The 27120-nt window shown below is 50.0% G+C and overlaps 3 protein-coding genes across 10 annotated transcripts in view; 2 read left to right on the top strand and 1 right to left on the bottom strand.

The window, feature by feature from the left end:
• The window catches only part of Cib4 (calcium and integrin binding family member 4), a 44102-nt gene extending 42641 nt beyond the window's left edge, over nucleotides 1–1461 (top strand). The window contains exons 6-7 of the mRNA XM_070025186.1: nucleotides 268–356; nucleotides 1304–1461. Coding sequence (XP_069881287.1) covers nucleotides 268–356; nucleotides 1304–1334 — 120 coding nt within the window. The 3' untranslated portion in view covers nucleotides 1335–1461. The remainder of the gene's footprint in view (nucleotides 1–267; nucleotides 357–1303) is intronic.
• Nucleotides 350–18888, bottom strand: Cimip2c (ciliary microtubule inner protein 2C). 2 transcript variants are annotated; one of them, XM_070025185.1, is made up of 5 exons: nucleotides 18762–18888; nucleotides 7179–7452; nucleotides 5821–5933; nucleotides 3018–3200; nucleotides 350–524 (listed from the first exon to the last, which is right to left on the bottom strand). In XM_070025185.1, exons 1-4 carry the CDS (start codon nucleotides 18833–18835, stop codon nucleotides 3056–3058), a joined length of 606 nt encoding a protein of 201 aa, XP_069881286.1. In that variant the 5' UTR covers nucleotides 18836–18888; the 3' UTR covers nucleotides 350–524; nucleotides 3018–3055. The 2 variants fall into 2 exon arrangements, with proteins under 2 accessions (XP_069881286.1, XP_069881285.1); XM_070025184.1 differs by lacking the exon at nucleotides 350–524 and having other exon boundaries at nucleotides 2981–3200.
• Nucleotides 18889–22969: 4081 nt separating this feature from the next.
• Otof (otoferlin) overlaps nucleotides 22970–27120 on the top strand; it is an 88267-nt gene continuing 84116 nt past the window's right edge. For 5 of the 7 annotated variants that reach the window (XM_070025183.1, XM_070025176.1, XM_070025175.1 and 2 more), the window contains exon 1: nucleotides 22978–23187. In XM_070025183.1, the coding sequence (XP_069881284.1) occupies nucleotides 23109–23187 (79 nt within the window). In that variant the 5' untranslated portion in view covers nucleotides 22978–23108. Of the gene's footprint in view, nucleotides 23188–27120 lie in introns of all 7 variants that reach the window. The other 2 variants (XM_070025180.1, XM_070025181.1) reach the window with 2 other exon arrangements.

The raw sequence follows: 27120 nt of genomic DNA, 5'->3' as shown, positions 1-27120 counted from the left end.
AATGGGACAGGCAGAGGGACCACCTTCACTGCTACATTGGTGCTAGAGCCCCGAAGGGCAATCCTTCCAGGCATACGAATCAGCTCACTAGGCCCCTGACCTTAGCATAATTCTCATCTCTCTGATGTCTGTGGGGGTGGGGAGTCCACAGGTACCCCCAAGAGACAAGTGTTTGGCATCTGGCAGAGATCCTGGCATCTGGCAGCCCCTCTGTAGAAGAGTACCCCATTCTCATCATCTGACACCAGTCTCCTATCCCCCGGTCAGGTCCTGAGGGAGTCAGATCTGGACAATGACAACATGCTCTCCTTCTCAGAGTTTGAACACGCAATGGCCAAGTCTCCAGATTTCATGACGTAAGGAGTTCTGGAGGGGTAGGGAGGAAAAGGGGTGCCCCAGTTTCCCTCCCCTTGGCCAACAGAGCATCTGTGTCTTCCCAAGAAAGTTGCGAGTTTCCAGCACAGCGCACTTTGCCAGTTCTTCTAGAATCAGCAAAACTGGAGTTGCTGAGAAATTAGGTAACCCTGGGAAATGAAAAGACAGAGAGGCAAACAGGATTCCCAGGCTTTTGGATAATACAACCTCAAGAGCGTGGCCTTCAGTGGCCCAGACACTGGGAGCTGGGGGTCTGCATGGAAGGTGCAGGTGCTGGCCGAGGAGCTCAGAGAAGAAGCGAAATGTAACAAGAAAAGCAAACCATCCGACCTTGATGGAGAAGGGGCCTTGATGGGCCTCCCTGGTCCAGACACCCTGAGATGACAGAGCCCTTCTGCATTTCCCCAGCCCTGTACACCAGTCTTCTCTGGATCCTTCCGGCAATAGGAAATGCACTCCCTCTAGAGGTGGCCCTTGTGGTGATTGCAGGGCCCTTGTGCTGAGCTGGCACCTGTGGACATGTGTCTTCTCTGTCCGTCGTGGTTCTGCCCCTTGGTCTCACAGGCTAGGCGAGGAAACATGCCAACCCATAGAAGAGTCTTTCTCTGCGTCTCTGGCCCCCTCAGGCCAACGTCTCTGCTTCTTCTCTCACTCCTTCCCCACTTAGCTTCACACTGCCAACTAGGGATCCCTGCCTGGTCAGACAGGAAGCCATCGTAGCCTCCCTCCAAGTTATTCTCAATTTGATTCTGAATATTCCTCAGTGACTCTAAGTAATGTTCTAGCTCTGACAGATGCACACTCTTTCTAGCTACTTGGAGATGAGGGCTCCCATCCTCTAACATCACTGCCAGGGGGCTGTGGCTTGATGGTCTCCAGAGGACCCACACTTGGGACCACCCCAATCAAAGGTAATTCTTTCTTTTAGCTCCTTTCGGATTCACTTCTGGGGATGCTGATACGAAGAGGGATACCACTGGAACAGCGCCACCACCAGGCACTCAACGCATCTGACTTGGAGTACGACTTTTCCCTGTCCCTTCTCCTTTAAAATATCGTTTACTAAAAGAAAGCACAGGAAAATCATTTTCCCTGTCAGTGCACTGATGCTGCTGTTGCTTTTTTCTTTTAAAGCAAGGACTGTGTTAAGAGCTGCTTATTCCAAGGCTTAAGTTTGCCAACAACTCCAAGCTAGCTGGGACAGCAATCTTTGAGGACAGAGTTCAAATCTCAATGCATGTCAAGAACAGGACACCAGGCCAAATGGGACAAAGTTCACTAGGAAAAGCTTTCATCCTTCATCTCTTCTGGAGCCCCACCCCTTCCTCCTATCTCCGGGGCCAGAGGGCACAGAGCTGTGCACATAGCTGTCATTCTAGCTGGCGCCTGGCTTCCCTGCCCTCCTCCATGGAGAAGACATCTTGGCCCCACTCTGCCCCTCTCCCAAACCCTCGGGATGAGACCACAAGTCACTGACAATTGAGGCTTATTTGCTTTGCTATGCAGCCACACTCTGGAATGCATTTGCCTACTCCGGAGACAGTTTGGGGTCCAACACATCAGGGACTCTGGGACACAGGAGGTGCCCCTCAGAAGAACTTCTGGGGGCTGTCCAATGTCCCCACTAGAGGGCATGTTGCCGGCTGTGGACAAAGGGCTACCTGGTTCTCATACGCACGGGAGTCTTGATGGAGTACCCTTGATTCAACAAAGGGGGCGCTGGAATGTTGGGGAGGGCACTGGAACAATGTGGAGTGGGGTCCCATCCTAGAGAGGTGGTTACTTACGTCATTCCTCCCTGCCCTTCCAGAAGATAAGGTAGGCACAGGATTAGCCTGGGAGAGAAGCTGGAACCTCTGGACCCTTCCAGGCCATGTAGCCTTTGTCACCCACTCCCTTGTCTACCTCTGGCCTGGAGTAGATCTTCAGAACCTGAAGTAGATCTTCATGGAAACTTCTAGAAATGGTCAGGGGTAGAGGCCAAGTCAGCCTGACCCTGCCAGTTTGGCCAAATGCAGAAGTAGCTGTTTCATTCAATTCGCTGCTTCTCCCTGCTCTGCATTCTCCAGGGTTCCAAAGGCTGATGCTCCATCTCCATGTGGGCCACAAGCAGGGTGTGTAGTGGAAAAAGCAGGGCTTGGCAATCCAACAGACCTAGATTCACTTCCTACAGTGTGGCTTAAAGGCAGCTCCACATCTCTTCATCAGGGAAGGGGGGTGTTAAGGTGTCCCTCACACACTGCCATGTAAAGCAGATGACACTCAGTGACAAGTCCTGCTCCCAGCTGGCGAGGCTGTTCTGGGCCACACCCCTCCTTTTCAGACAAGGAGCAGTCAATAATCCCGGTGGAAACAGGAGGTCTCTGAACCTTAGTGACCTGCCACTCAGGAAGACTTGGGAACCACATCTGTCTTGGCCTTACCTGTTCCTCCTCGGGGGGGGGGGGGCAGGTCTGTGGCCCAGAGGGATTGGCTGCTGCTGCTCCTGGCCTGACTTCTTGGGCTGAGCTTTGCAGGGGCTCTGAAGGTATAATGCTGACTGACCCTTGGGAACTTTCCTGCCATAGTGACAAGTTCCCAGGACCCAGAGGAGAGGTGCAGGGGGTGGTCATGGCTAAAGATTTTATTGTAAGCATGCCAACCTGGTGGGAGCCGAGACTCAGTCTTCAGGCACCTGGACTCACGCTCTGAACTCAAAGTAGCAGTCCCTCCTCTGGCGCTCCTGCGGGGACACCCTCTTCCCCGATGGAAAGGTCTGGTAGGTCTTTAGGTTGTCAGGGGAGACTCTAAAGAGGTGCCACTTATTCATCGGGCTCAGGGGAGGCCTGGAGGGGAGATAGAGCAATTGTCAGGCAGTGTGCCAGGAAGGGAGAGTGAAGGACACTCATCACAGCCCACGCACCCACTCCCAGCCCTGCTGGCCCCAGCTCACACATCAATGTGGCATCTGCTAAATTACCCTGGCTTGAGGGGAAAGTGATTTGTATTTCACAGGGTCCTGTGGCTTATAGTGAAGACATGGGTGTCAGACATGTGGCATGGATTCTGGCCCCATCTCCTGCTAAAGTGAACCCATATAGACATGGGTTGCTGTCGTCATCTCTGCTCTGAAGAGTAAATGAGATTATGCATATGAAACATTTAACACAAAGCTGGACAAGGAGGATACTCAAGTATTATAAAAGATGCTGGTGATACTGGTGCTGGTGGTGCTAGTGGGGAGGATGATGGTGATGTTAGGGGTGATGAGTGATGGTAGCAGTGATAGTGGTGGTGATGATCATGGTGGTGATAATGATGATGGTATTGATGGTGGTGATGGTGGTAGTGGTGATGGTGGTAATGATATTAGTGATAGTGGTGGTGATGGTGGTATTGATGGTGTTGGTGGTGGTGATCGTGTTGGTGCAGATGATCATAGTAATGGTGGTGATGGGGTTAATGATGATAGTGATGGTGGTAATGATGTTAGTGGTGGTGATCATGATGGTGATGATGGTGATGGTAGTAGTAATGCTATTGGCAATGGTGAAATGGTAGTGGTAATGATGATAGTGATGGTGATGATGGTGGAAATGGTGGTGACAATGATGATGGTGGTGGTAATGATGAAAATGGTTATGACAATGATGATGATGGTGGTGATAGTGGTAATGGTGGTGATGATGATGATGGTAGTAATGATGGTGGCAGTGGTAATGATGATATTGATGGTGGTAATGATGTCAGTGGTGGTGATGATGGTGGTGGTGATAGTGGTAATGATGATGATGACGACGATGATGATGATGATAGTGATGTTGGTAATGATGTCAGTAATGTCAGTAATGATGGTAATGATATTGGCAATGATGCTGATGGTGGGTAATGGTGACAATGATGATGGTGGTGGTAATGATGATAGTGATGGTGGTGATGATGCCAGTGGTGGTGATGGTGGTGGTAATGATGTTGGCAATTGTGGTGATAGTGGTAATGGTGACAGTGATGATGATGGTGGTAATGGTGATAGTGATGGTGGTAATGGTGACAATGATGGTGGTGGTGATGATAGGGCTGGTGGTAATGATGTCAGTGGTGATGATGATGGTGGTAATGGTGATAGTAATGGTGGTAATGGTGACAACGATGGTGGTAATGATGCTAGTGATGTGGTAATGATGTCAGCAGTGGTGATGATGGTGATGGTGGTGTGATGGAACTACAGAAGGGGAGACTCCCCAGGCCACAGAGCTGCCTTCTCTCTGTCCCTAACTACACTACCTAGTTGATGCTCTGTATCAGGTATGAAACTGCCAGGCAGCTTAGAGAAGGAAGAGAGGTAGAGATTTGCAGATTCAGGAGGAGCACATCCTGTCAAACAGGTCTCAGGAGGACATCTATCCTGGGAGAGTCTCTGTCTCCAGGGACCCGCTGGCTCACAGCTACCCCTCACGGTGGAGATGAACAAGACAGTGGTTTCAGTTGGCCACAGGAGACAGGGGTCCTTTCCAAGCCCAGTCTCCAATCATGGAGTGACTCGGCTTAAGCTCCTGAGGCCATTACTGAACCTCAGTTTTCCTGTTCATGAAACAGATCCGTGTGTCATGCAGAATGACTTCTAGAGGCAACGGAGCTATGCCTGTAATCTATTGAGCTGAGTGGGAAGAGCTGCTGCTGGTTTGCTTGCAACAGGCTGGTGAGGACGGGGATCTGAGGCAGGCAGGGGTCAGCAAGGGTTGGAAACCCCAAATCTTTCCACTGACTTGCTGCTGTCCCTTCCTGGGACCAAGAGAGGAAGTGGTAGGGGTGGAATGAGGAATAAGTTGGGAGCTAGCTGGTTCTCCAGTTTAGGCACCACCCTACACCAGCCACAAGACACTTTGGGGTAGACTTGAGGTGATGCTGATGATGCTAATGGGGATGACATTGCTTGGATCTTCTTGCTGGGCAGAGCAAGCCTTCCCTGGGAAAATAAGCTCTCCCGGATTCCCCCAGCTGTGAGAGGTGGGCTGCAAGGAACTTTCATGTTTTATCTTCTTGCACTTTTATGTTTTATCTAGTTACACTTTTCAAGATATTCCCAAGACCCTAGTGAGGGAATGGTTCCAAGCCCCTCTCAGATGGTTCAATCTGGGTGGGTGGGGCTGGAAACAAGACTCCTTGCTCAGTGTAGCGCCCACATTGTCCACTAGTGGGCAGCAACTCCTTGTGCAGCGAGGGTTATATGCGCTGCGCTTCCCAATTCCCAGCACATGTGGTGGGGAAATCACTTCTGGCAAATCACCTTCCTCCTCTGGGGCTGCCAGAACTCAGCCCTTCGTGCTTTGTAACTGTCACTTTACGCTGCAAGCAGGGTTGCTAACTGGTTTCTCAGTCTGGGTGCTCTGTAGGCTCTGGCAAGTGCAGGTACCCAAGGGATACACATTTGCTGACTACATGGATGAAGAGAGGGAAGGCACTCACAGGTCATTGGGGATGGGGTATCTATCTCGCTCCTTCACAGGCAGCACGAAGTAGGGGACCAGAGGCACTGTGCCAGTCTTGTCTCGGTAGTAATTCCGGTGCTGTTGTGCAATCTATAGCTCGACCCAGGAAGAGATGACGGGTTGTTAGTGGATAGTCTATGCCTGGCTGAACCTTATGTGTGGATAGGCCATCTTCCCTGAAGGAGTCTGCAGTTTCTCAACTGCTAACCAGTATAGCTAATGACCCCAATGCCCACACCCACCTCCCAGCCTTGCTACCAGGAGTGAGATGGAAAGCAGCTAAGCCAAATCTGCTACCCCAGCTCAGCAGATACACACAGGGTTCTCTGCTCCTCAGAGTCAGTGAGCTGTCTCTCCCTGCCCTTGAGGAAGCCATCTGACTCATAAGTCCCTTGCCCTGGCATCAAGCAGTACCTATGCGCTGAAAGATGAGGACTCAGGCCCAGTGCTGGTTTCTCACGCCTGTAATTGTAGCTATGACCTGAGGATCATGGTTCAAAGCTAGCTCAGGCAGGCAAGTCTTGAGACTCTTAATCTCTAATTAACCAGCAAAGAGCCAGAGGGGAGGTCATGGCTCGAGTGGTAGGTGCTAGCCTTGAGTGAAAAAGCCAAGTGAGAGTTGAGGTCCTGAGTTAAAGCTGGAACACACACACACACACACACACACACACACACACACACGCACGCATACACCCACACATTCCAGCAGCATAGCAGGGGAAAAGCTCTCATCCTCAGCAAGGAAACAAGGCTGGGTCGGTCTCTGTGGACCAGGAAACAGGTCCCTGGATCTCTGTGGTGCACTGGGGATGTTTTGCAACAGACCCTCTGCCCCCCCCCCCAATACCCCTCAGTTCCCAGCCAGGAGTCTAGTAGAGTCTAAGTGAGTCTGACCTAGGACATGCCATCAGGGGACCTGGAGATGGGGAAGCTCAGCAGACTGGGGATCCTGGTGGGCATACCTATAGGCTGGCTTCTAGGCAGGGAGCTTTAGTGAATATTTGGCCTTATACTAAGGTAGGAGATGGCAGGGGTCCACAGAGCCAAGAAACTTTAGGTTGGAAGGGCTCAGAAGGTGAGAGCCGAGTATGACTGAAGACCCGCAGCTCTTTCAGCTGTGGGAATGGGCAGGGACAGGGTCACAGAAGCCTCTGGGGTTGGGGGGAGGTGAGGGAAGCAGAGTCCAGAGCCCCTCCCTTTGCCAGCCAAACTCTCAGGTTTCTTGCTGGAGTGGATCTGCTGGAGGGGCGGGGCAGGGTCTCCCTTGGCCCCCATCACTCTCCAGGCTCAGGGCAGGGGCCCAGGGCTGGGAGGAGGGGGTAAGAGGCAGCTCACCTGGTAGAAGTGAGACAGCGCGGCGGAGCGTTCGCTGTCCAGGTTGAAGCGGGTAGAGGTGGGCACGTTTTGCAAGCGCTCCCAGGTGCTGGTGCGGCTGAGCAGTGTGTCGGCGGCGGGTTCGGGGGAATAGATGGTGGGGAAGCAGCCCCCTTTGCTGAGGGCCGCCGGGCCCTTCATGGCTGCATTGCGGTGATCCTGGAAGTACTGGAGGGTGGTGCTGCCATACGGGGAGCCAAAGGAGAAGGCCACACTGGGGATGTGGCCTTGGTACCTGCGGTGGCATTGGGGAAGAGAAGATACAGCTCTGTGAATAGTGGGCTGACCTCTAGTGCATGGGGCTGCACAGCTCTCTGGAGAAAGGCCTGGTGCCTCCTCTTTCATCCCTGCCTGGATGGTCATCTTCTGTAGGCAAATCACTGTCCCTTACTGGGCCTCCATTTACTTGAGGGTTGGCCTTAAGATAGGGGACCTCCTCCACCTCTGGCTTTCTGTGCCCAGCTCATTAGAGAGCAAAGAGAACAGACATTGGTGGAGCCCTTAGGGTCAAATGTCATGAGAGTTAGATTTGTCAGAAGCCCAGGCCTAGATTCTGATGGTGCCACTTTGTTCCAAACACACCAGTCTTATGAGGTGCTAGGCAGATAGATGGTCTGGAGGATCTGGATTGCTGAGAGCTCTTTAGCAGCTTGGTCACCCTCCACCATCAGGAAAGCTGAATAGGAAGAATAGGAGATGCAGAAGCAGAGTCCCTGGGTTAGAGGAGGCTCATGGCATCCCACTGTGGGCGTCTGACATGGGGTAGATGCCAAAGAGAACAGAGCTTCTCTAATCAGCACAGCCCACAGACTCGCCCTCCACCAACTGACTCACCGCCACAGTGGCCTGCTGCTCATAATCACACAGGCCTTCCTGCGGCTCTGGGCACTGCTGGCCTTGCCTGGAGGTGTTAACTCCTGGTTAGCTTTAGCTTCCTCCCACCTGCCTCTTTGGTGGTTCCTTCTTCATGTCCTCTTGATCTTCCTCCTCTACCCATCTGAAGTGCTGGGTTCCCTTCAAGGTCTGTCCTGGTCATGGCACCCAGCTGGCAGCCTTAGCCATCACCTGATAGGCATCTCAAGTCTGGAGCTCTCTTCAAGCTTGGACACACTAGGCCCCTTCCATGGATGTACCTAGAGCGTGAATCCCCTCCTCCCCCATACATACACACACATCTTCCCCACAGCCAGTCAGTCACCGAGTCCTATACCTCTACTTGTATCATCAGAGCTTGGCCATGCCCTGTTCTCCCAAATGCACTCATACACCTCTCCGATCCATTTCCATGCTTCTACCAGGCCACACTGTGCAACTGAAGCCTTAGCATTCTGACCCTTGGCCACCTTCCTCCCCAGCCTCCTGGCAGCCTTGCACCTGTAGGCCATCACAGGTCAGTATGTGAAACAGTTCATCAGCTCTCCCTCCCTCCACCCTCTGTCTCTTCCCTTTCCTGGGGTCTCATCCTGTGTCTTCTGCCATTGGGATGTCGACCACATCTGCTCCCACACCTCTACTTCCTACTCTTTGCTTTCAAGAGTTTAAGATTTGTCCATAGATCATTTCTTAAAAAAAAAAAAAATCAACCCTTCTCCTAGGTCTGAGAGGGACATCTGTTCCCCTTGCCCCTTAAAGTGTCCTCCATTAGCTATTTCTCTCTGTCCTCTTCTGAGCTTCTTAAAGGCAGAACTTGATTGTATTTTTCCCAGCTTTATCTCCCCATTTCTTAGTGCTGGATCTAGCACATGGGAGGGAGGAAATTGCTTTTTAAACATGTGAAATGATAAGCAGGTGACAGGCCTACAATACCCATGCTGTTTACAGCTGGACTGTACACATGAACAGCAAAGACCTGTGGCCAGCTCCAGGGATGTGCAGCTTTGGCACTCCTGTCCACATGCCAGGACACTGGGTTTCCAGGGAAGCCAGTGGCATGCTGGAAGCTGCCAGGTCCCTGAAGCAGCATCTATCCCTTCCTGCCAAGTCCGCAACCTCACAGAGGCTTGGAGGTCTGGGCTTCGAAGCCTCTATGGCCACCTCAGCTTCAGCCCCCTGGCTGCTAGGATGAGGATTGATCCACAGTTAGGTAGCAATGTTTTATTTCCTTGTATCTTCAGGAACAAGGCAAGACATCAACACAGAGTGACTGTGACAGACCTTCCAGCTGCTTTCCACCACGGTTCCTGGTTGCTGCCACCCCCACAGATTCCTCATGAGATCTAGCCTAAGCTAGAGCATAAACCAGCAGCCACAGCGCAGGCTGCACAGGAGGACTCCAGCCCTGGCCTGGAAGGTCTCTCGCTAGCCTCTTTGCTCACAATCAGTGACTTCCCATGGTGCACCACCTTTGATATCATGGCCCCGGTGGTCCTGAAGCTTTCCCACCCACCCTGAGTCTTTCCTGAGCTCCCCACTGACAGATGGGGACTGGGGAGTCCTGTTGCCCTCTCCCATGAGCCTGTGCAGCCCGCTTGGCTCCTTCCAGGAGGCACTGTCCTCCTCTCTGGGGGCCTGGCTTGCCCTTCCTCCTCGATCTGGGGCCTACCTATCCTGCTCATTTGAGGCCTTGCCCCCCCAGCAAATCTCTCCATGTTTCTCTCTGCCTCCATCCTTCCCCTCTGCCATCTTGAATGTCTCCTCTTTCTTGACACAGGTGAACCTTTTCTAGATCCCAAACTCCCAGAAGGCCTTCTGTTGTCTCATATGACATTTCTTCTTCCTTTATTTCCCAATCTCTCCAAGGAATGCTGTGGGCCTATTGCCTTTGTTTCTTCAACCCCATTAAGCTGACTTAGGGCCCACCATTTAAAGGTAAACCGCTAGTTTTACATTAAGATCATGTAAGGTCACCCAATGTCTTTGGCCCTCTACAATATTCCCACCAATGAAGAAACCCACTTAGAAGGAAGCATAAGTAAAGCTCCTGTTAGTAATTCATGCTATGCATTAGATTCCCCCGAACTAGACTTAAGAAATTGAGAAGTCACAGACAAGGGGGGAAAAGGTAGGAATGGTTCCTTCTGTCCCATGTCCTGCTATGGAAGGAACTCCAGCCGCCCTGGCTCTTGTACATGGAGGAGAAGAACTATGGAGTGGTGGGTTGAAGGGGAAAGTTGAATCAGGGGAGCTCACTCTCTCTCCTACTTTTCCATGGAAGCAAGCAGGTGTTGCCGCCCCATGGCAGAAGTTCTAATGGGTAGACTCCAGCCCACATGAAATTCTACGGTTCAGTCTATCACTCATCCATTCTCTGATAGCCTCTCTCACTCATTTCTCAGTTCAGAATGTAGGAATGATGGGAGAAATACAAAGAAGATAAAGTGACAGACCAGAGATGTCTGCCCCAGTCTGCAGCACACATGTACACAAGACCTGACAACATCCCATGGGCCAGGTGGTCAGCCAGGTACACAGCCAGTGCATCCCTAGCATGAAAGACCTTGGGAAACCAAGCGCTCACCAGCCCCTCCTGAAAGAAGTGTGTACTGGCAAACCCCTGCCGAGCAGAGGGTGAAAACCCAATTCTGCTCTGTAGGAGCTCTACAAGAATGATGGGTGGTGAGCGCCACCTCTATTCAAGAGCAGAGCTACAAATAGCAGCCAGGTGACTGCTGCTTGCAGAACACAAGTAAATGTTACAAAACCTGTCAAAGTAAAAATAACTTAAAGCAACCAAAATTGGGAGGTGGGTGGAGGGGAGGTGGGCGTGTACCTACTAAGAATGCTTCTGAGCATCAACCCATGGCCTCAAAAATAGAAATGTGATTTTTTAAAAAAGGCATAAAAACTCTGCACTTTAATGTTTTTTGTTCTCTTTCCCCCACCTTCCATTAAGGATTAATATCTCTTGCGATGAGTTGAAATTATCTAGAGTCTATTCCTCCATTTTGTTTCATCTTCTTTCTCTTAAATTCTAGTGAAAACTTAATCTCTTAAATTTCATCCTTTTCATTATGAAATAGGAAATCTGACCTGGCCATATTTGTATAAAATTACTTTTATCTCTCTTTACATTTACCCCTCCATTCATCTATCTACCTCTTCATCCAGTCATTTTTCTTCTGTATATGCAGATGGGGCAACCTAGAGTCATGTTCACAAATGGTAGCTAAGCCTGGGCCTTGGCTATGGGGAAATTTATTGCTTTGTATATGTATCCTGTGTGTGTGTGTGTGTGTGTGTGTGTGCGCGTACACGCACACGCACGTGCGCGTGCGTGCCAGTCCTGGGGCTTGAACTCAGGGCTAAGGATGTCCCTTAGTTTTTTTGCTCAAGACTGGCATGCTACCAGTTGAGCCACACTTCAACTTTTGGCTTTTGGGTGGTTAATTAGAGATAAGAGTCTTACAGACTTCTGCCCAGATTGGCTTCAAACTTTGATCCTCATATTTTACCTTTCTGAGTAGTTAGGATTGCAGGTGTGAGCCACCAGTACCCAGTTATATGTCATTTTCCAAAAAGTGAGTCTAATGTCATTAAAAAGTCCCTTTTTGAGAGCCCGTTGTGTGCCTGACATGATGCTAGGGGCCAGGAGCACCAATTTCCCCTCTTGCAGGAGAAAGGGTGTCACAAGCTATGTCATGCTGGAACTAGCATTACCAGCTCCAACCCAATTCAGCCCATGGTCAGGGCTCTCTGACTACTAAAGTCAAGAAGGAAGGTCCATTTCCATGGGTGGTACTAGCTGGACTCTGTGAACTGGTTCCGTGGGATGAGACTTTGAGGGGTTGGATTGGACGGGAGAGGAGTGAGCTTTTGCTCTGGCTCATCATCTAGCCTTCGTGTTACTCCACTGTCCTCATCTCTTTCCAGTGACCCATGCCTGGGAGCCCTCCAACACTGCCTATGTACCAGTGCTGCCAGGCTCCATCACTGGCCTCTGCCATTCTCCTGGTAGTAGATCCTCACAGGGAATCAGCCTGCTCTACCTCCTCTCCATTATACTCTTGTCCTGGTTAACATCGCCATCCACCCTTCACCTGAGCCAGAAACTAGAACCTGTAGCCCCCTCTTCCTCCCTCCTCCATTGCCCTGTACACCCCTCTCTCTCGCAGTCCTATCTAGGTGCAGGCACTCTCCCTCTCTCCCTCTGCTCACCTCCTTCCCAGTGCTGTGCTCACTTGGACAGGCTGACCTCTCCTAGTGTCTTGGACCAAGTTTCACCCCTGCAGCCTGCAGAGGCCAGAGCAATCTGTCTCACCTCTTCCTAGTTCTCCCCAGGGCCCTTTGTGCCCCAAGCCTCCCTGCCTAGCAGGAGTTCCTTTATTACCTGGCATGCTGCGTGCCTCCTGCCCATGGCAGACTTCCCACCATTTACTTGGGTAGTGCCAGTGCTATCTGTTAGTCTTCCCTGCCTTTCCTGTGTACCCTCTGTCTGTGCTCACCTGGCCATGCTAGGATTCTCATCCTTAGTCTGAATTCAGATCCATGAGTCTACCTCCTCTGCTAATTTGCATTCTCCCTGAGCATCAGCACCTAGCGTGTGACAAGTGCTTCGTAACTGCTCACTGAAGGAGTGAGAAGTCCAGAAACATTGGGGGCTTTATAAGGGACTCGGCCCTGATCGTCAGAGCACATGAAGTGTCCCACCCACCAAGTGGCGTCAGGCTGGGGTGAAGCAAGGAGCTGAGAAACGTGACTTCTTCTCCGCACCACCCCCAAGCTCTTTGCCATGTTCCTCCTCTGCTCCTGTCTTCCCACTGTCTCTGAATGCCAAGATATTTGCATCCCAATAGACTAGAAGCCCCCTCCTCCGCAGCCCTCCAAGTTCTGCCTGGCTTCCCTTCAGAAGTTGGAAGTGTAGGTGCGCATGCACACGTATTCACAGGCATGCAGGTCCCCATCTTTTAGCACTCAGCGGGGAACGTCTTGGAAAGCTAAGTCTTTGTCCCTCCAAGGTACTTGCATTTGTGAGCCAAAAGCCTGGTCCTATGGGAAGAGCCTTCTGCTGCCCTGTTTGTGTTGGTCTAGCGCCAGGCCAATGTGATGGGAAGCAGCAGAGGGAATGGCAGGCTTTCTAACTGGGCATTGAACAGTCCCAATGGCACTCTCACGTGTGCTTCTTGATTGGTCCACCTGCACACACACGAGCCAGGACTCTGAGCAGATATCCTGTGTGGATTCTATAGCCTACCATGGATTCCTGTATGTGCCAGGAGCGGTCCCTTGCCTGCCTTTTAACAGCGCTGGCTGGCCCCATAGCTAACATTAAAATTAATTACCATGAGCATCAGAGATCTCCTGAGCAGTCTTATTAACTAATTAGCTTGTTACTATTCTCCATGTCTCATCCCACGAGCAGCTCACAGCACCTTTTCCTGCAGAAACTGCTGATCAGATCCTTCCCCTGGGTTAGAACCTGGAGGCCTCCTCCTTAACAAGAAGAAACTGGGGCAGCTGCTGGGGCCTCCTGATGTGGGCCTCCACACGAGGTCTTTCCAGCCTTACTATCTGCCTTTCTATTGTGGCTTTTCCACTCAAGCCACAAAGGCTGCTTGCTGCTGAAAAAAATGTCCTGCAAGAAGGGTGGCTTTTGCTTAAGCCACACTCGCCTCTGAAGGTTCTCTCCCCACCCCCTTCTCCCTGCCCGACCATCAGTGATCTTACCTGTCCTTCCAGGTTCCTTTCCAGACCCCTGGAAGGGGCTCCCTTTTCCACAGAGCCTCCCTGACCCACTCCTGGACCCGTCTCCTCCTCCCCCGCAACCATCCAGTTGTTTTTACTGACTGCTATGTTGCAGTCAGACCTGCCAACCTGGGGCTGGGGGCTGCCAAGGAGAACCGCACAGGGGGGAAAAGCCCCTCCATGGGAGCTTCTTTTGAGACATGCCTAGAGAACAGCCCCACCCTTGCCACAGGTACTCTGTCCTTGTTCCTGGTGGCAGCCTGGAGTCACCTTGGATCTTTCAAAACTCCCAGTGTCCTCATCCAGCCTAACCAGTGCCAGAATGCCTAGATGGGACGGACGCATGTGTGTTTGTTAATGCTCCCAATGAGAGTCTGATACCAACATCTGTGTGTACATCATCTCTGTGCCTTCCTAGGCAGATGTGATGGCTTATGTTCCATACCCTGGGATACACTGGGCCGTCTTGGGAGAGCTCCATGTGTCACAGCTGGGCTGGAATGGAAGATTCCTGGGAGATGTGACAGGCAAGTTCTCCCTCCCCGGGTAAGCCTTCCCTCCCTGCTCTGCTCACCCCTCTTCTGCAAGGTAATCCACAGGCCAGAGGAAGCTGGGAGGTGCAGGCAGTGTGGCATGCTACAGGCAGCTAGCTCAGATCAACTTGAGAGAGAAAAAGACTCAATTTTCAAGAATATGTCAAACCTGTTGTTTAGAAACTGAGAACTAAAAATTAGGCTATATAAAGTTACACTGAAACAAATCATATTAAAAAACAAAGTCTAAAAGCCCACAATTTTGAGTCCTTTTACTGTAGCTAGCACTGTTGCAGTCCACTTACATGTGAGATCATCCCAGCCCCCAGCAGATACCTGAAACCTTGCACAGAAACACACTGAACTATATACTACATCATCTTCCTCCACGTACAAATCTGTGATCAAGCTTAATCTATAAATTAGGCACCATAAGAGATAAACAATAACCACTGACACAATGGAACAATTATAACGACATGCTGAATTAAAAGTTACTTAACACTTGTGAATTATTTATTTCTGGAATTTTCCATCCAGTACTTTCAGACCACAATGGACCTTGGGTAACTGAAATTTGAGAAAGTGAAATGTGGGTACAGGGGACCACTGTGCTATATAGCTGCTGCTGTACATTCCCTCCCAGGGTGTTCAAGGATGCCATTTTGATTGTTTTTTCATTAATTAGATTACTACAGTGTTCAAGCTCTGGGGTGAAGGTGGAGCACATTTCTGCCATAGATCCAGGTGAAGCCAGCTTGTCTGCCTGCCTCCCTATTTTCCTTCCTTCTTTCCTTCCCACCCTCCCTCCTTCCTTCCTTTCTTCCCTCCCTCTCTTTCCCTCCCTCCCTGTGTATGGGTATGTATGTGCATTAAACTCAGAGCACTGCTTTTGCTAGGCAAATGCTCCACCACTTAATCCATATTCCTATTCTTGTTTTTAGTCTGCTTTTCAGACAGGCTGGTCTTGTGCTAACTTTGCCTGGGCTGGCCTCAGACATGATCCTCCTACCTCTACCTCCTGAATAGCTAAGCTTATGGGCATGCACCACCACTATGCCTTGCCTATATGCTAACTAGTTTAAGTCTCCTATAACTGCATACTGTTATTATTCCTACTTAACAGATAAGGTAAGTGAGTTATAGAGAGGATATGACAAGTTGCCCAGGGTAAGAAAGTAGTAGAACCAGGATTTGGACCTAGCTGTGCTGACTCCAGGGTATATCTCTCACAATCAACTCTAGTCCCGCTGTGCTAAGTGACAGAAGCAGGGTAAAATGCTACATGAGGGTTCAGAATAGCTATGAAGGTGAGCCGAGGTATTAAAGTCACAAAGACTTGGCTCAGCAACTTCTTTGCTAAACAGCCATAGCCAGCTGCTTACAAATGCTCATTTCTCATCTGGATTGTGACAACTTTTATTTAAGGAGTAAAGGGCTCAACACGGTGCCTGGCATATCCTCAGGGATTTATAGTACTACCACTGGGCACCGGAGATCTAGTTCCAGCATGGCTTACCATCAACAGCATGAGGCTGAGACAAGACCCTCTGTGACTCAGAGCCCATGTCTGGAACAGGAAGGGGCTGATCTATGAGGTCTATGGGGTCCCCACCAACATGAATGTCCTCTGCCTCTGTGGCTAGAACTGCATTGTGATAGAACTAAACAGTGACTGGACTGTCAGAAGAGACTGCAATGCTGTAAAATCTGTGATTCGTGCTTGAAAAGACACAGAAAAAATAATTATTATCCAAGGCTAGAAGGGACTCTGGATTTTTGCGTTAACAAGATTGCCACTGAGGTAGCATCTGAAAACATCAGATGACTCAATTCATTCCTTGCTGATGGGGACCTTGTTCATTTTTGGTACTGGAGACTGAACTCAAAGCCTTGTGCTTCCTAGGCAGGCATTCTACCATTTGAGCCATGCCCACTGCCTCTTTTAGCATTGGTCATTTTTTTATTTTTATTTATTTATTTATTTATTTATTTATTTTTGCCAGTTGTGGGGGCCTGAACTCTGGGCCTGGGCGCTGTCCCTCAGCTCTTCAGCTCAAGGCTAGCGCTCTACCACTTGAGCCATAGCGCCACTTCCAGCTTTTTCTGCTTATGTGGTGCTGAGGAATTGAACCCAGGGCCTCAGGCACGCAAGGCAAGCACTCTACCACTGAGCCACCCTCCCAGCCCAGCATTGGTTATTTTTTAAGTGAGGGTTTTGCTTTATGGCCAAGCTGTCCTGAGCTACAATCCTCCTACTTATGTTTTCCCTGAATCTCTGGGGATGACAGGCATACCCCCATGATGATAGGCAAGTACCACTATGTACAGCCACTGGTTGAGATGATATCAGGTTTTTGGGTTTTTTTTGGCCCATCTGGCTTTGAACCACAAATCCCTGATCTCCACTTTCCAAGTAGCTATAATTAAAGGCTTAAGCCACCATACCTACCTAATGGGGGCCTTTATAGAGAAAGCAAGCCAGGTGCCGGTGGCTTGTAATCCTAGCTACTCAGGAGGCTGAGATCTGAGGATCAGGGTTCAAAGGCAGCCTGGGCAGGAAAATCTGAGACTCTCATCCAATAAACCACCAGAAAACTAAGTGGCGCTGTGGCTCAAGTGGTAGAGCACTAGCCTTGAGCTGAAGAGCTGAAGGACAGCACCAAGGTCCAGAGTTCAAGCCCTATGACCAACAAAAAAAGAGAGAGAGCAAATCCCACCCAGAAAATTCCACACACAAAAGCAACAGACACTGGCTCAGCGGCTTAACCAAGCAGTGTTAGGGCAAAGCTTAAGCCTTCTTTATGAAGGCTCATAATCACCATTTCCAAAGTAATCATGGGATAGGGCTGCTGCTCCAGGGTGCAAACAAGGGACATGAATAGAGAGGTACTTGGGATTCCATCTGAAACCCACAGCACACACCCCAGCTTCCAGGGAGAGGGAATCATGGGGCGCCAGGATTATAAAAGCCCCAGACTTTGCTACATAGATAGCAAATGGCCAAAGGGTCAGGCATTTTAAAGAAAACAAAAATCTAAATGGATAAAACCAAACCATGAGTGACAGCCAGAATGCAGATTACATACATTAGCCAAGGCTGCAGAGACAAATTTGAACTGAGTCTTACGTGCACCAGATTGGAGCCCCTCGAGGGCAATGCCCACTTTTGTCTTTATTACCAGTTATAAACACTTGGCACATTTTCTCATGTGAATGCCCAAGGGGTGAAAGACAGAATAGGCAAGTCCTAAGGTAGTGTTCTAACACCCCTGACTAGTTTCCCCAAGGGGAAACTACCATGACCTGGGTAAATCAACTTTGCCTGATGAGAACAGAAGAAACTTTTGAGCTGCCCATCATTCAGAGGAAGGCCCTCTCCCCAGATACAGGCTGGACAGAAATGAATGCCAAGGCCCTAGCTGCAGCTACTTCTGCCTGTTACCATGACAGCCTCTCCTCTCCATGGCCTGCTTATTCTATTCAAAAACAAGCCAAGGGGGCACTGGTGACTCATGCCTGTAATCATAGCCACTCAGGAGGCTGAGATCTGTGGGTCACGGTTCAAAGCCAGCAGGGGCATAAGCGATAAGAATCCATGAGGCTCTAATCACCAATGAACCAATGATGCAAAGAGTAGAGGATCAAGCCTTTAGAAAAAAAGCTAAGGGACCGCACCCAATCCCTGAGTTCAAACCCCAGTACTAGGGCACATGGACACACACACACACACACACACACACACACACACACACACACACACACACACACACACACACACACACACACACACACACACACACACACACACACACACACACACACACACACACACACACACACACAGCTAAGCAAAATTGCTGCATAATCTGTTCAGCGTGCCGGGGTAAATACATATAAAAGTCTAGCAAACAGTCATAGTCCTATCAACTCTGGCCCATCCTGTCCTGCCATATCCTGTCAGCTGGTGCTCACAGTGTTTTCTTTCCCTCCTCCAACCCATAAATCCCGCCTCAATCCCGATCACCCCTGCACTGCCCTGCTCCTTTCTCGGGGTCTCCCCTCGTCTCTCTATGTGCTCTAGGCTGCTGTTTGAGGTCTCCAAACACCAAAGCCCAAATGAGTGCATCTTCGTCTCCTCTCCAGTGCCCAGCACCGTCCAGGCCAGGTCCGGCTATCCCTGGCCGGTGCTGCGCCCCCATCTCAGCGACCTGACTTCCTACCTGGGAGAATGGTCAGCACCAGCTCTACCCACTGCCATACAACCCCAAGGCCACTATTCAAAGAGAACCCAGTTTGGAGGACCAGGAAAGGGGAAGGGAAGGGCGCCAGGGGGTGGGGGTCGGAGGCCCTGTGACAGGTGCAGGGGTGGCGGGGCGCGGCGGCTTACCCGGGTATCAGGGCGGGGGCCACGTAGGCAGTATTGAAATCGGTCAGCAGTGTGCCCGCGCTGCGGGAGGCCATGGTGGGTTGGGAGCCCCTGGTGCTCGGCTCGGCTCCGCCCCCACGGTAAACAACGCGCGGGTCTCCTAGCAACGCGGGTGCGCGCGCACCTGGCGCGTTCTGGGACCCAGGTCCTCCTCGCCATATGCCCTCGCAGGCTGGAGCCGACCACTGGGCGCGTCCTGAAGAGGACGCCCGTCTCCACGTGCTCTGCGGGGACAGGCTAGACTGGATCCTAGCGCGGGACTCTTGATGACCCTTCGGGAAGATTACAACAGGTGGGGAAGGACAGAGCGGCCTGGCCCTAGTTTTGCAGACGGCTCAGACCCAGGGGCTAGAATGGCCACAGGCACCCAGGAGCGATGCTTAACGTTCTGGGCCTAGGAAACGACTCCAAGCTGGGCCTCGGTTGGCATGGTGGCTTTCGAATGCCCCGATAGACGGGGAGGAGGGCACGTTGGGGCATTTTTCACATTGTCTTCTCCTCTCTCCCCAGGACTTTCCTATTTGCTTCATCTCTTATTTCAAGCTGCTCCACCAGAGTAGTTTTATAAGGAAGAGTCGAAAAGCAAATCACTTTAAAAAGGCTGCCTGTGTGATTTTCATTTGTCTCCAGTCCTGCTGTTCTTCTGACCTCACATCAGCCCCAGGTGATGTGGAAGACAGGGTCCAGGCCTCACCTGGAGAAGGTGTAGGGCCAGCTTCAAGGTGCTTGGCTTTTTTGTGTGATTTGGATCCAGACCCTGCCTCTCTGATCTCGTGGCAGCAATCCGGTACAGCTGCCCAGGGCAGGCTTGAGGGCTTTTTCCTAAAAAGGCAGACACTTCATAAAGTTCCTCTCTTGCAAGAGAAAACCTACAGAGGGCCCTGGGGAAGAGAGCGCTTTTTTTTCCTTCTGAGTACAGTCAAGCCTTATGAACAGATCACCATACTTGTTGACCAGGATGGAAAATAATGGTGAATTTAGTTTTGCTTTAGTTTTTTTTTAAGATATTAAGCTTACCTGGTATTTAAAATTTTTAGATAATCACTTGCATATTCTAAGATTTTTCTCTAATTAAATATAGACATGTATGTATAATATATGGTGAATTCAAATTGACAGTGGAGGAAAAGGAAAAAGAATATAAATAAAAACAAAACTAGGGCAAAGTAGCAAGGACACCTCCTAAAGAAGGAAAGAAAGCTCATGAAACAGTTTATAGTTCCCAGCCTGTACAATTTGAAAAGAATAAATTATTAAAGTTTAATGTCTTTTCAATTCTTCTCTTCTTTCTCTTCTTTCTCTTCCTTCCTTCCTTCCTTCCTTCCTTCCTTCCTTCCTTCCTTCCTTCCCTGCTTTCTTTCCTTCCAAGATCTCACTATATAGCCAGGTTAATATCCAACTTGTGATCCTCCTGCCTCAGCCTCCTGAGTACTGGGATTACAGGAGTGTGCCACCATACCTAGATTTTTTTTTCTTTTCTTTGACTTTTCTTTCTCTCTGCCTTTCTTTTTGAGGCACTGGGGATTGAACTCAGGGCCTTGCAGTTGTTAAGCAGAGACTATACCATATGAGTTACTCTGCCAACCCTTTTTCTCTTGGTTAATTTCAGGATAGGATCTCACTTTATGCCTGTGTTGGCCTGAGATGACACTCAGACATTGGTCAAGATAGAGTCTCATGGACTAATTTTGCCCAAACTGGCCTCAAATTGCTATCTCTCAATCTCTGTCACCCAAGTAGCTAGGATTATAGACATGAGCTACCTAGTATTTCTTTTTTTACACCTTCACACTCTGTTTTGGGAGCTCACCCTTTTATCCTGTCATTATCGATTGGGCATCCTTTGCACAGGATACACTGTGAGGCCTGGGGTGCATAGATGTCAATGGAGTGGGAGTGGAGGAGGTGGGAGGCACCAGTGGAGCAGCCTTGGGACATGCTTAGATAGGAGTCACTGAGGAGGATCCAAACACACACCCCTCCCCCCTCCTGTGCTGGGCAGAAGTACCCCCAGGATGGGTCCCTGATAAGCCAAGGCGGGGCAAGGAGGCAGGGGTGGGATGGGGACATTCACCCAAGAAGGAATAGCAAGTATGAGAGGACCTTGCCCAGGCTCCAGAGGGAGGGATCCCTGCCCTCAGGGCTTCTATCTCCACATCCTAGAGGGAAGGGGGGCAGGTCTCCTTGAGGACAATTGCACTTCAGTGCTCAGGTCCCCTAATCCTGGGATAGGCTAGGGTGGTGCCTGGTCTTTATGCACACACTAACAGAAAAAAGCCCCTTCAGCCTTCGTGTGACCAGCCCTGCTGAGTCTGGTCCTCCATTTCCCCTTGAACTACAACTGCAGACCTCTAAGATTTGGGTCCCATGAACCTAGGATAGGAGATTAGAACCCACACTCTCAGGAACACAGTCTTGGGGGTGGGACCTAGAAAGTCAGATAGACTCCTTCTCTGTCTGTCTGTCTGTCTGTCTGACTGACTGTCTCTCTGTCTCTGTCTGTCTCTGTCTCTGTCTCTCTCTCTCTCTGCCTTGGTTTATTTTTGTTCTGGAGCCTAGAAGTCTGAAATGAGTATCACAGAGGCAAAAATCAAGTTGTTGGTGGGGTCATCCATACTCCAGCAGGAGAGGAAGCTGGGGTTCTGGCAAATCCCAGCTTCTAATGACTGCTGCTATTTCTTGATCTATGACTGTATCATTCCTCTCTCTGCCTCATAGTACCTCTACCCCAGTGTATGTGTCAAACCATCCTCTCTATCATCTGCTAAAAAGAAATGGGATGGCATTTAGGATCCAGGTAACCCAGAATAATCTCTCCAGGTCCATCTTCAGATTTATAGGTGTGGTTTCCATATTCTTCCTTCCAAAAATGTGTTGGAAATTCAATCCTCAATGCAGCAAAGCTAGGAAGTGTGGTCTAGAGGGAAGTGTTCAGGTCATAAGGCTTCTGTCATCTTGGATTTCTCAGCTTTCAGGACCATGAGTCAAATAAATGTATATGATCAATAGATCAGTCAGTATTTGGATCTACTGTGTGGTCCTTGGTCTTAGCCTTCCCTATGGACTTAGCTTCAGAGCTCCTAAACGTGCAATGCTACAACTAACAACCAACAATCTACCACTCCGTAGGCACTCAAGTGCTGGGTGTCTTTCTGATATAGGAATCTGGTGACGAATGTTTTAGGTATGTGTTGTCAGAGGGCAGTTGACATGGCAGAATAGGATAATGGATTCCACACTTGCCGTGGGGACAGATGACATGAGACTGCAGGGAAGCAAGTGACACTCTTTCCTTAAATACTGCGACTCTGGCTTGGTGCTAGTGACTCCTGCCTGTAATCCTAGCTACTCAGGAGGCTGAGATCTGAGGATCCCAGTTCAAAGCCAGCCCTGGAAGAAAAGTATGAAACTCTGGTCTCCAATTAAACATCAGAAAACTGAAAGTGGTGCTGTGGATCAAAGCGGTAGAGAGCTCAGAGACAGCCTAGGCCCTGAGTTCAAGCAACTCCTTCTCTCTTATTGCTCGTATTTCTGAAGAACCAAGCACCACCCTGATATGCCTGATAGAGGCTGCTTTTCCAGTTGGTAGGTCCTAGGTTAGATTTCTACATGGCACAGAGTGAGGGGACCTAGTCATAGCAGCCAGGCCTGGCTGTCCAGGTTTCCGAGCATTTCAACCACTGGCAGCCTTTGTGGTTAACTTGACAGAACAGAAGGTGGCATGGATCATTCCCAAAATGCCAGTGCCACAGTCTAGTGCCATGGGCAGGCAGATCATGAAGCCTCTGATCCCCAACGATGGTTTGCCCTTCCCAGCCGCCCCATCCATGCTCAGACCCACTGTTCCGTCTGCTTGCTCCTTATATCTGAGCTTGCCCAGTCAGCCCTGTCAAGGGTGGTCAGGAACCTCTGCTCTGGGAGCTGGGAGAAGACATCTGAAGCCAGCCAGGGCTTTATCTGGGGGCCGGCACTGCTGAATAATGAATTCCAACTGTGTGTGTGCATTCCCAGGCTGTTAGCTGGGCGCACCACACACACACACACACACACACACACACACACACACACACACACGTTACACGCATGCTGGGCTGACAACTGGGAGGGAGCTGGGAAGGCTGGCAGGGCTGTGAGGCTCTGTGAGGCGCTGGAAGGAGCAGCTAGTTCTCGGTTGCCTTGGTCTCTGTGGGCAGCATCAGGAGGAGGAGGAGGCAGCTCGGGAAGAGGAGGGAGGCGTGTGAGCTTCATTCCACCAGCCAGCTCCTTCCCTGCTGCTCTGCCTGGCAGTGCCCAGGCTCCCACACCAGCATGGCCCTGCTTGTCCACCTCAAGACCGTCTCGGAGCTGCGGGGCAGGGGTGATCGGATTGCCAAAGTGACTTTCCGAGGTAAGGAAGCCCCTGTCTCAGAGAGACTCCAACTCTCTGAGCTAGCCTGGCCTGTGTAAGGGCTGGGAGGGTGGCTGGGAAAGTTCTATCAGGGCCCCAGCCATGAGGCTTTTCAGGATGTCTACCTGCCTCTGGCCTGGCTGTCTTTGAGATTTATTGAAAATTAGATTTTCCTTTTCATGCCTGTTGCATCCTGCACTTGGCCAATGTGCCACTATTGGGCAGAATACAGAGATCAGGGAGGCCAAAGTAGGAGCTCACTTGGGCTCAGGGAGCCTCAGGATGGAAGGGTCTTGCCCCACAGAGCCCTGCTGAGCCCTTTTCCTCCACGTTAACAGGCTGGTTCCTTGTATGCGAAATAAGATCTGTACCTGGAACCCCCAGGGTCCTTAGTTTGGAAACCAAGGCAGCCAGGGGTTCCCTGGGCCCCAGTATGATGCCTTCTCCCCAATCTCTTGTGATCCAGAATGAGACCCTTCAAGTCCCCAGTCTCACCTCTGCCAATTCTCTTCTGACACTCCTTCAACGCATGTATTTAGTAACCATTTATTATGAGTTTGTCTCAGTGCTGGAAATACAAAGCTGAATGTGACTGAGGCCCTGGCCTCAAGGAGCCCCATTTGGTGGGCAGAAATACTAGTGGGTATGTGTGTGGTACAGAGAGGTTGGGCTAAGAGCTTCCTAGCCTGTGCTGAGTGCTGTCCATCAGGGAAAGCTTCTTAGAGGAGGCAACAGTTAAGGGACTGGCAGGAGGAGACAGAGACATAATGATGGTGGCGGGGAGGGGATGGGTGTGAGCAGACAGAAGGGCATACCCAAGTCTTGGAGAAAAGCTGGCCCGCAGAAATGACAGACCGCATGAGACTGGAGACTAGAGAGGGCACAAAACCTAGGACCACATAGCCAAGGTGGCAAGCAGAACTTCGCCTGGCAGAGTGGGCAGCCACTGAGTGTCTTAAGTAGAGAGACAGTGTCAGTCTTCCTCGTGCCTTTTGCCCATTCACCTCTTCAACCTTTATATCTGGCCACAGTTCAATACCTCTGGGCTATCAGCCTTTGACCAAAGAAGTGCGGTGGAGTTGTAGGAAAGGAGCCTTGAAGGAGTTGTGTCCTAGGCTGGACACTGTATGTGCAGCTCTGCCAGGAGGGCGAAGTGAGCTTGCCAGCCCCTCCCACTCCAACCCTGCATCAGAAACCCCTGGCGCCCATGTCACCTCCTCACAGGTCCTGGGTGGTTCCCAGGGCTGGGCATGGGTGGAAGCGACAGTTGACTCTGACAGCAGGGGGAGGGCAGGCAGAAGGGACAGGAAGGTGGGCTGGGCCACCTGCTGCTTCCCACCCCAACAACTGCCTTCTCTGCAGCATCCCTGGGTCTCTGTGTGCCACCTGCCGGCTTGTGCTGGCTTTAGAGAAAAAAACGAAAACAAAAAACAAAAAGCATGTACCATTCATCCATGAAACAGGGCTGGGCGGTTCAGCCTCAGACCAACGCTGCTGCTGTTGTGCTGGATACCCCAGTCCCATTTGTAGACAGAGAAACCAAGATGGAGAAACTTGCATGGAATTAGCAGTGGGACAGTAGCCCTGCTCAGCTTGCAGGGCCCTGTCCTGGAAGCTTCATTGTGTGTGTTCCTTTATCTCCAGAGCTAATGAGGTAGGGAGCACTATGTCGATCTGAAGCACGCCTATCTCACTGAGCTGTCAGCCTGACCACCCAGGCATTAGTCTATTTGCAGCCTGTGCCCTCCACAGTGGAGAACTCCATTTCTAGACTCTGTGTTTGTAGGTAACCCAAGGCAGAGCCCCTGAGGGCAGGGGCTGGACACAGAGCAGAGAAAACAGAGGCAGGTTTCTAGAAAGAGTCCTTTATGACAACTGTAGAGGCTTCACACATTCGCTTTCTGCACCCCACAGTTGGCAACTATAGACATCCCAAAAGACTGACAGCAGACATCCAGAGGGAACTGATCCTAGCTTCTCCTGACACGCCCAACCCCCAAGTCCAAGCCAATGCTTGGAAGAAGAAACTGATGAGCAATCAGAGGGAGATGCTGGCCCCAAATGCCTTGAGGGGAGATGCTGGCCCCAAATGCCTTGAGGGAAGCCCGGTGCCAGGTTGTGCAAAGAACAAGCCTGGGCCCTTGCGGATGAAGGTGATGTAGTCCCTGCCCTAGGATATTAGAGACCTACTGAACTAGACAGGAGAATAAGGAGGCGTGGACTCCACCCCCTCATGCTCACCTACCACAAGGCCTCAGCATCATCCCCCAGTAGCAAGCCTACCCCCATCCTTGGGGAAATTATCTCTAACTAAAGCCCCCGGGGGTGGCAAAGCCCAAAGCCCAAGATGATGCAGGGAGGAAAGCAAGCCAAGTTCCCAGAAATTTTCCCAAGCCTTTCCTGCTTTGGTAAGAGTACCCTGAGGACCAAAGTAGACCAAGGAGACTAGTAGAGTTAAGGCGCGGGAGGGGTCTTCAACTTGGGCTACCAAATCCTTGACTTGGGTTCATGATGTTATTACCATGGGAATGACAGAGCACATTGAGGCAGAGACCAAGAGAATCCTTTAGCAAAGCAAAACAGAACAAAGCAGAAGAGAGAACAGTATGCTGTCAGACAGGGGTGTGGGATGGGGGAGAAGTGCACTAGACATCCCAACGCTGTGGGTATTTAAGCCAGGGAAGTAGGACAAGGGATTGCTGCAGTGTATTCTTTAGATCAGTGTTCTTCTTTAAGATTTGCTTATTGGCTGGGCTCTGGTGGTTCATGCCTATAATCCTAGCTACTCAGAAAGATGACATCTGAGCATAGAAGTTCAAAGCCAGCCCAGGTAATAAAGTCCATGAGATTCCTATCTCTAGTTAAACACCAAGTGGTAGAGTGCTAGCTTTGAGCACTAAAGTTCAGGGTCAGCACCCAGGCCCTGAGTTCAAACTCTAGAACCGGCAAGTGCATGCAAGCGCGTGTGCACACACACGACAAGATTTGTTTGGTTTAATCATCTGGCACAAGGTTAAGGAAGGGGATTCTTTTCTATGTGAGTTTATAGAATAATGTTCGTGTGCTCACAACCTAATTTAACATTGGTATATGTTATAGTAAAAGGGAAAATTTTTTAAGTAGCTAATACATTTCACTTAAATAGATTTATGTTTTAAAATTAAACTCTAGCAAATATGTTTTGCTCTGGATTCCTGGCAGAGGGACTCCTTGTCACCTTTCCCTAGTCTCACAAGCCTCAAGGAAGAGTATGTTTTCATGTTATACAAATTATTATAAAACTGTCTTCTGCCTGTAATCCTAGCTACTCAGGAGGTTGAGATCTAACAATTGAGATTCCAAGCTAGCCTGGGCAGGAAAAGACCATGAGACTCTTATCTCTGAATAAGCACAGACACAGACACAGACACACAGACACACACAGACACACAGACACACAGACACACACAGACACTCAGACACACACACACACACACACACACACACACACACACACACACACACACACACACACACATCCAAATCTAGAAGTGGAGCTGTGGCTTAAGTGGTACAACACTAACCTTGAACAAAAAAAAAAGTTGACCCTCAACAAACATATTACTGGAAATGCTCAGAGAGAACAGACTAGCAAATAATTTCCCAGAATGGCCAGAGCTTGGCTATCCCATTCATTTTTTTTGATAACATAAAAAGGAACTACTCCACCTATGCCCATCCCTGGGGAAGAAAATATTTCAAACTTTCTATAATAAAAGGCTTCAGATACATACAAGAACAGGGAGAATAATTCCATTTATTTTTAAGTCCCAATATGAAAAAAAGTTGAGAGACTAAGAGAATATTATAACACATTTTAAAAAGGGAATATTAGAAATACTTTTATCTTAATAAATTCCACAACTCAGATAAAATGATAAAATCCTTGGGGAT

The sequence above is a fragment of the Dipodomys merriami genome, unplaced genomic scaffold (genome assembly GCF_024711535.1).
Source record: "Dipodomys merriami isolate MVZ:Mamm:240054 unplaced genomic scaffold, mDipMer1.0.p SCAF_17, whole genome shotgun sequence".
Taxonomy (NCBI): Eukaryota; Metazoa; Chordata; class Mammalia; order Rodentia; family Heteromyidae; genus Dipodomys; species Dipodomys merriami.
Note: the sequence above shows the minus strand (reverse complement) of the source record. Positions and strands in the feature narration are given on the sequence as shown.

What these genes read in the sequence shown, in the direction of transcription:
- Cimip2c (XM_070025185.1), bottom strand. Translation starts at nt 18,835, where the DNA reads ATGGCCTCCCGCAGCGCGGGCACACTGCTGACCGATTTCAATACTGCC. An exon ending in CGCTGTCTCACTTCTACCAG is followed by an intron (nt 5,934 to 7,178) that starts GTGAGCTGCCTC and finishes GTCGAGCTATAG; the next exon opens with ATTGCACAACAGCACCGGAA. An exon ending in TACCCCATCCCCAATGACCT is followed by an intron (nt 3,201 to 5,820) that starts GTGAGTGCCTTC and finishes TCTCCCCTCCAG; the next exon opens with GCCTCCCCTGAGCCCGATGA.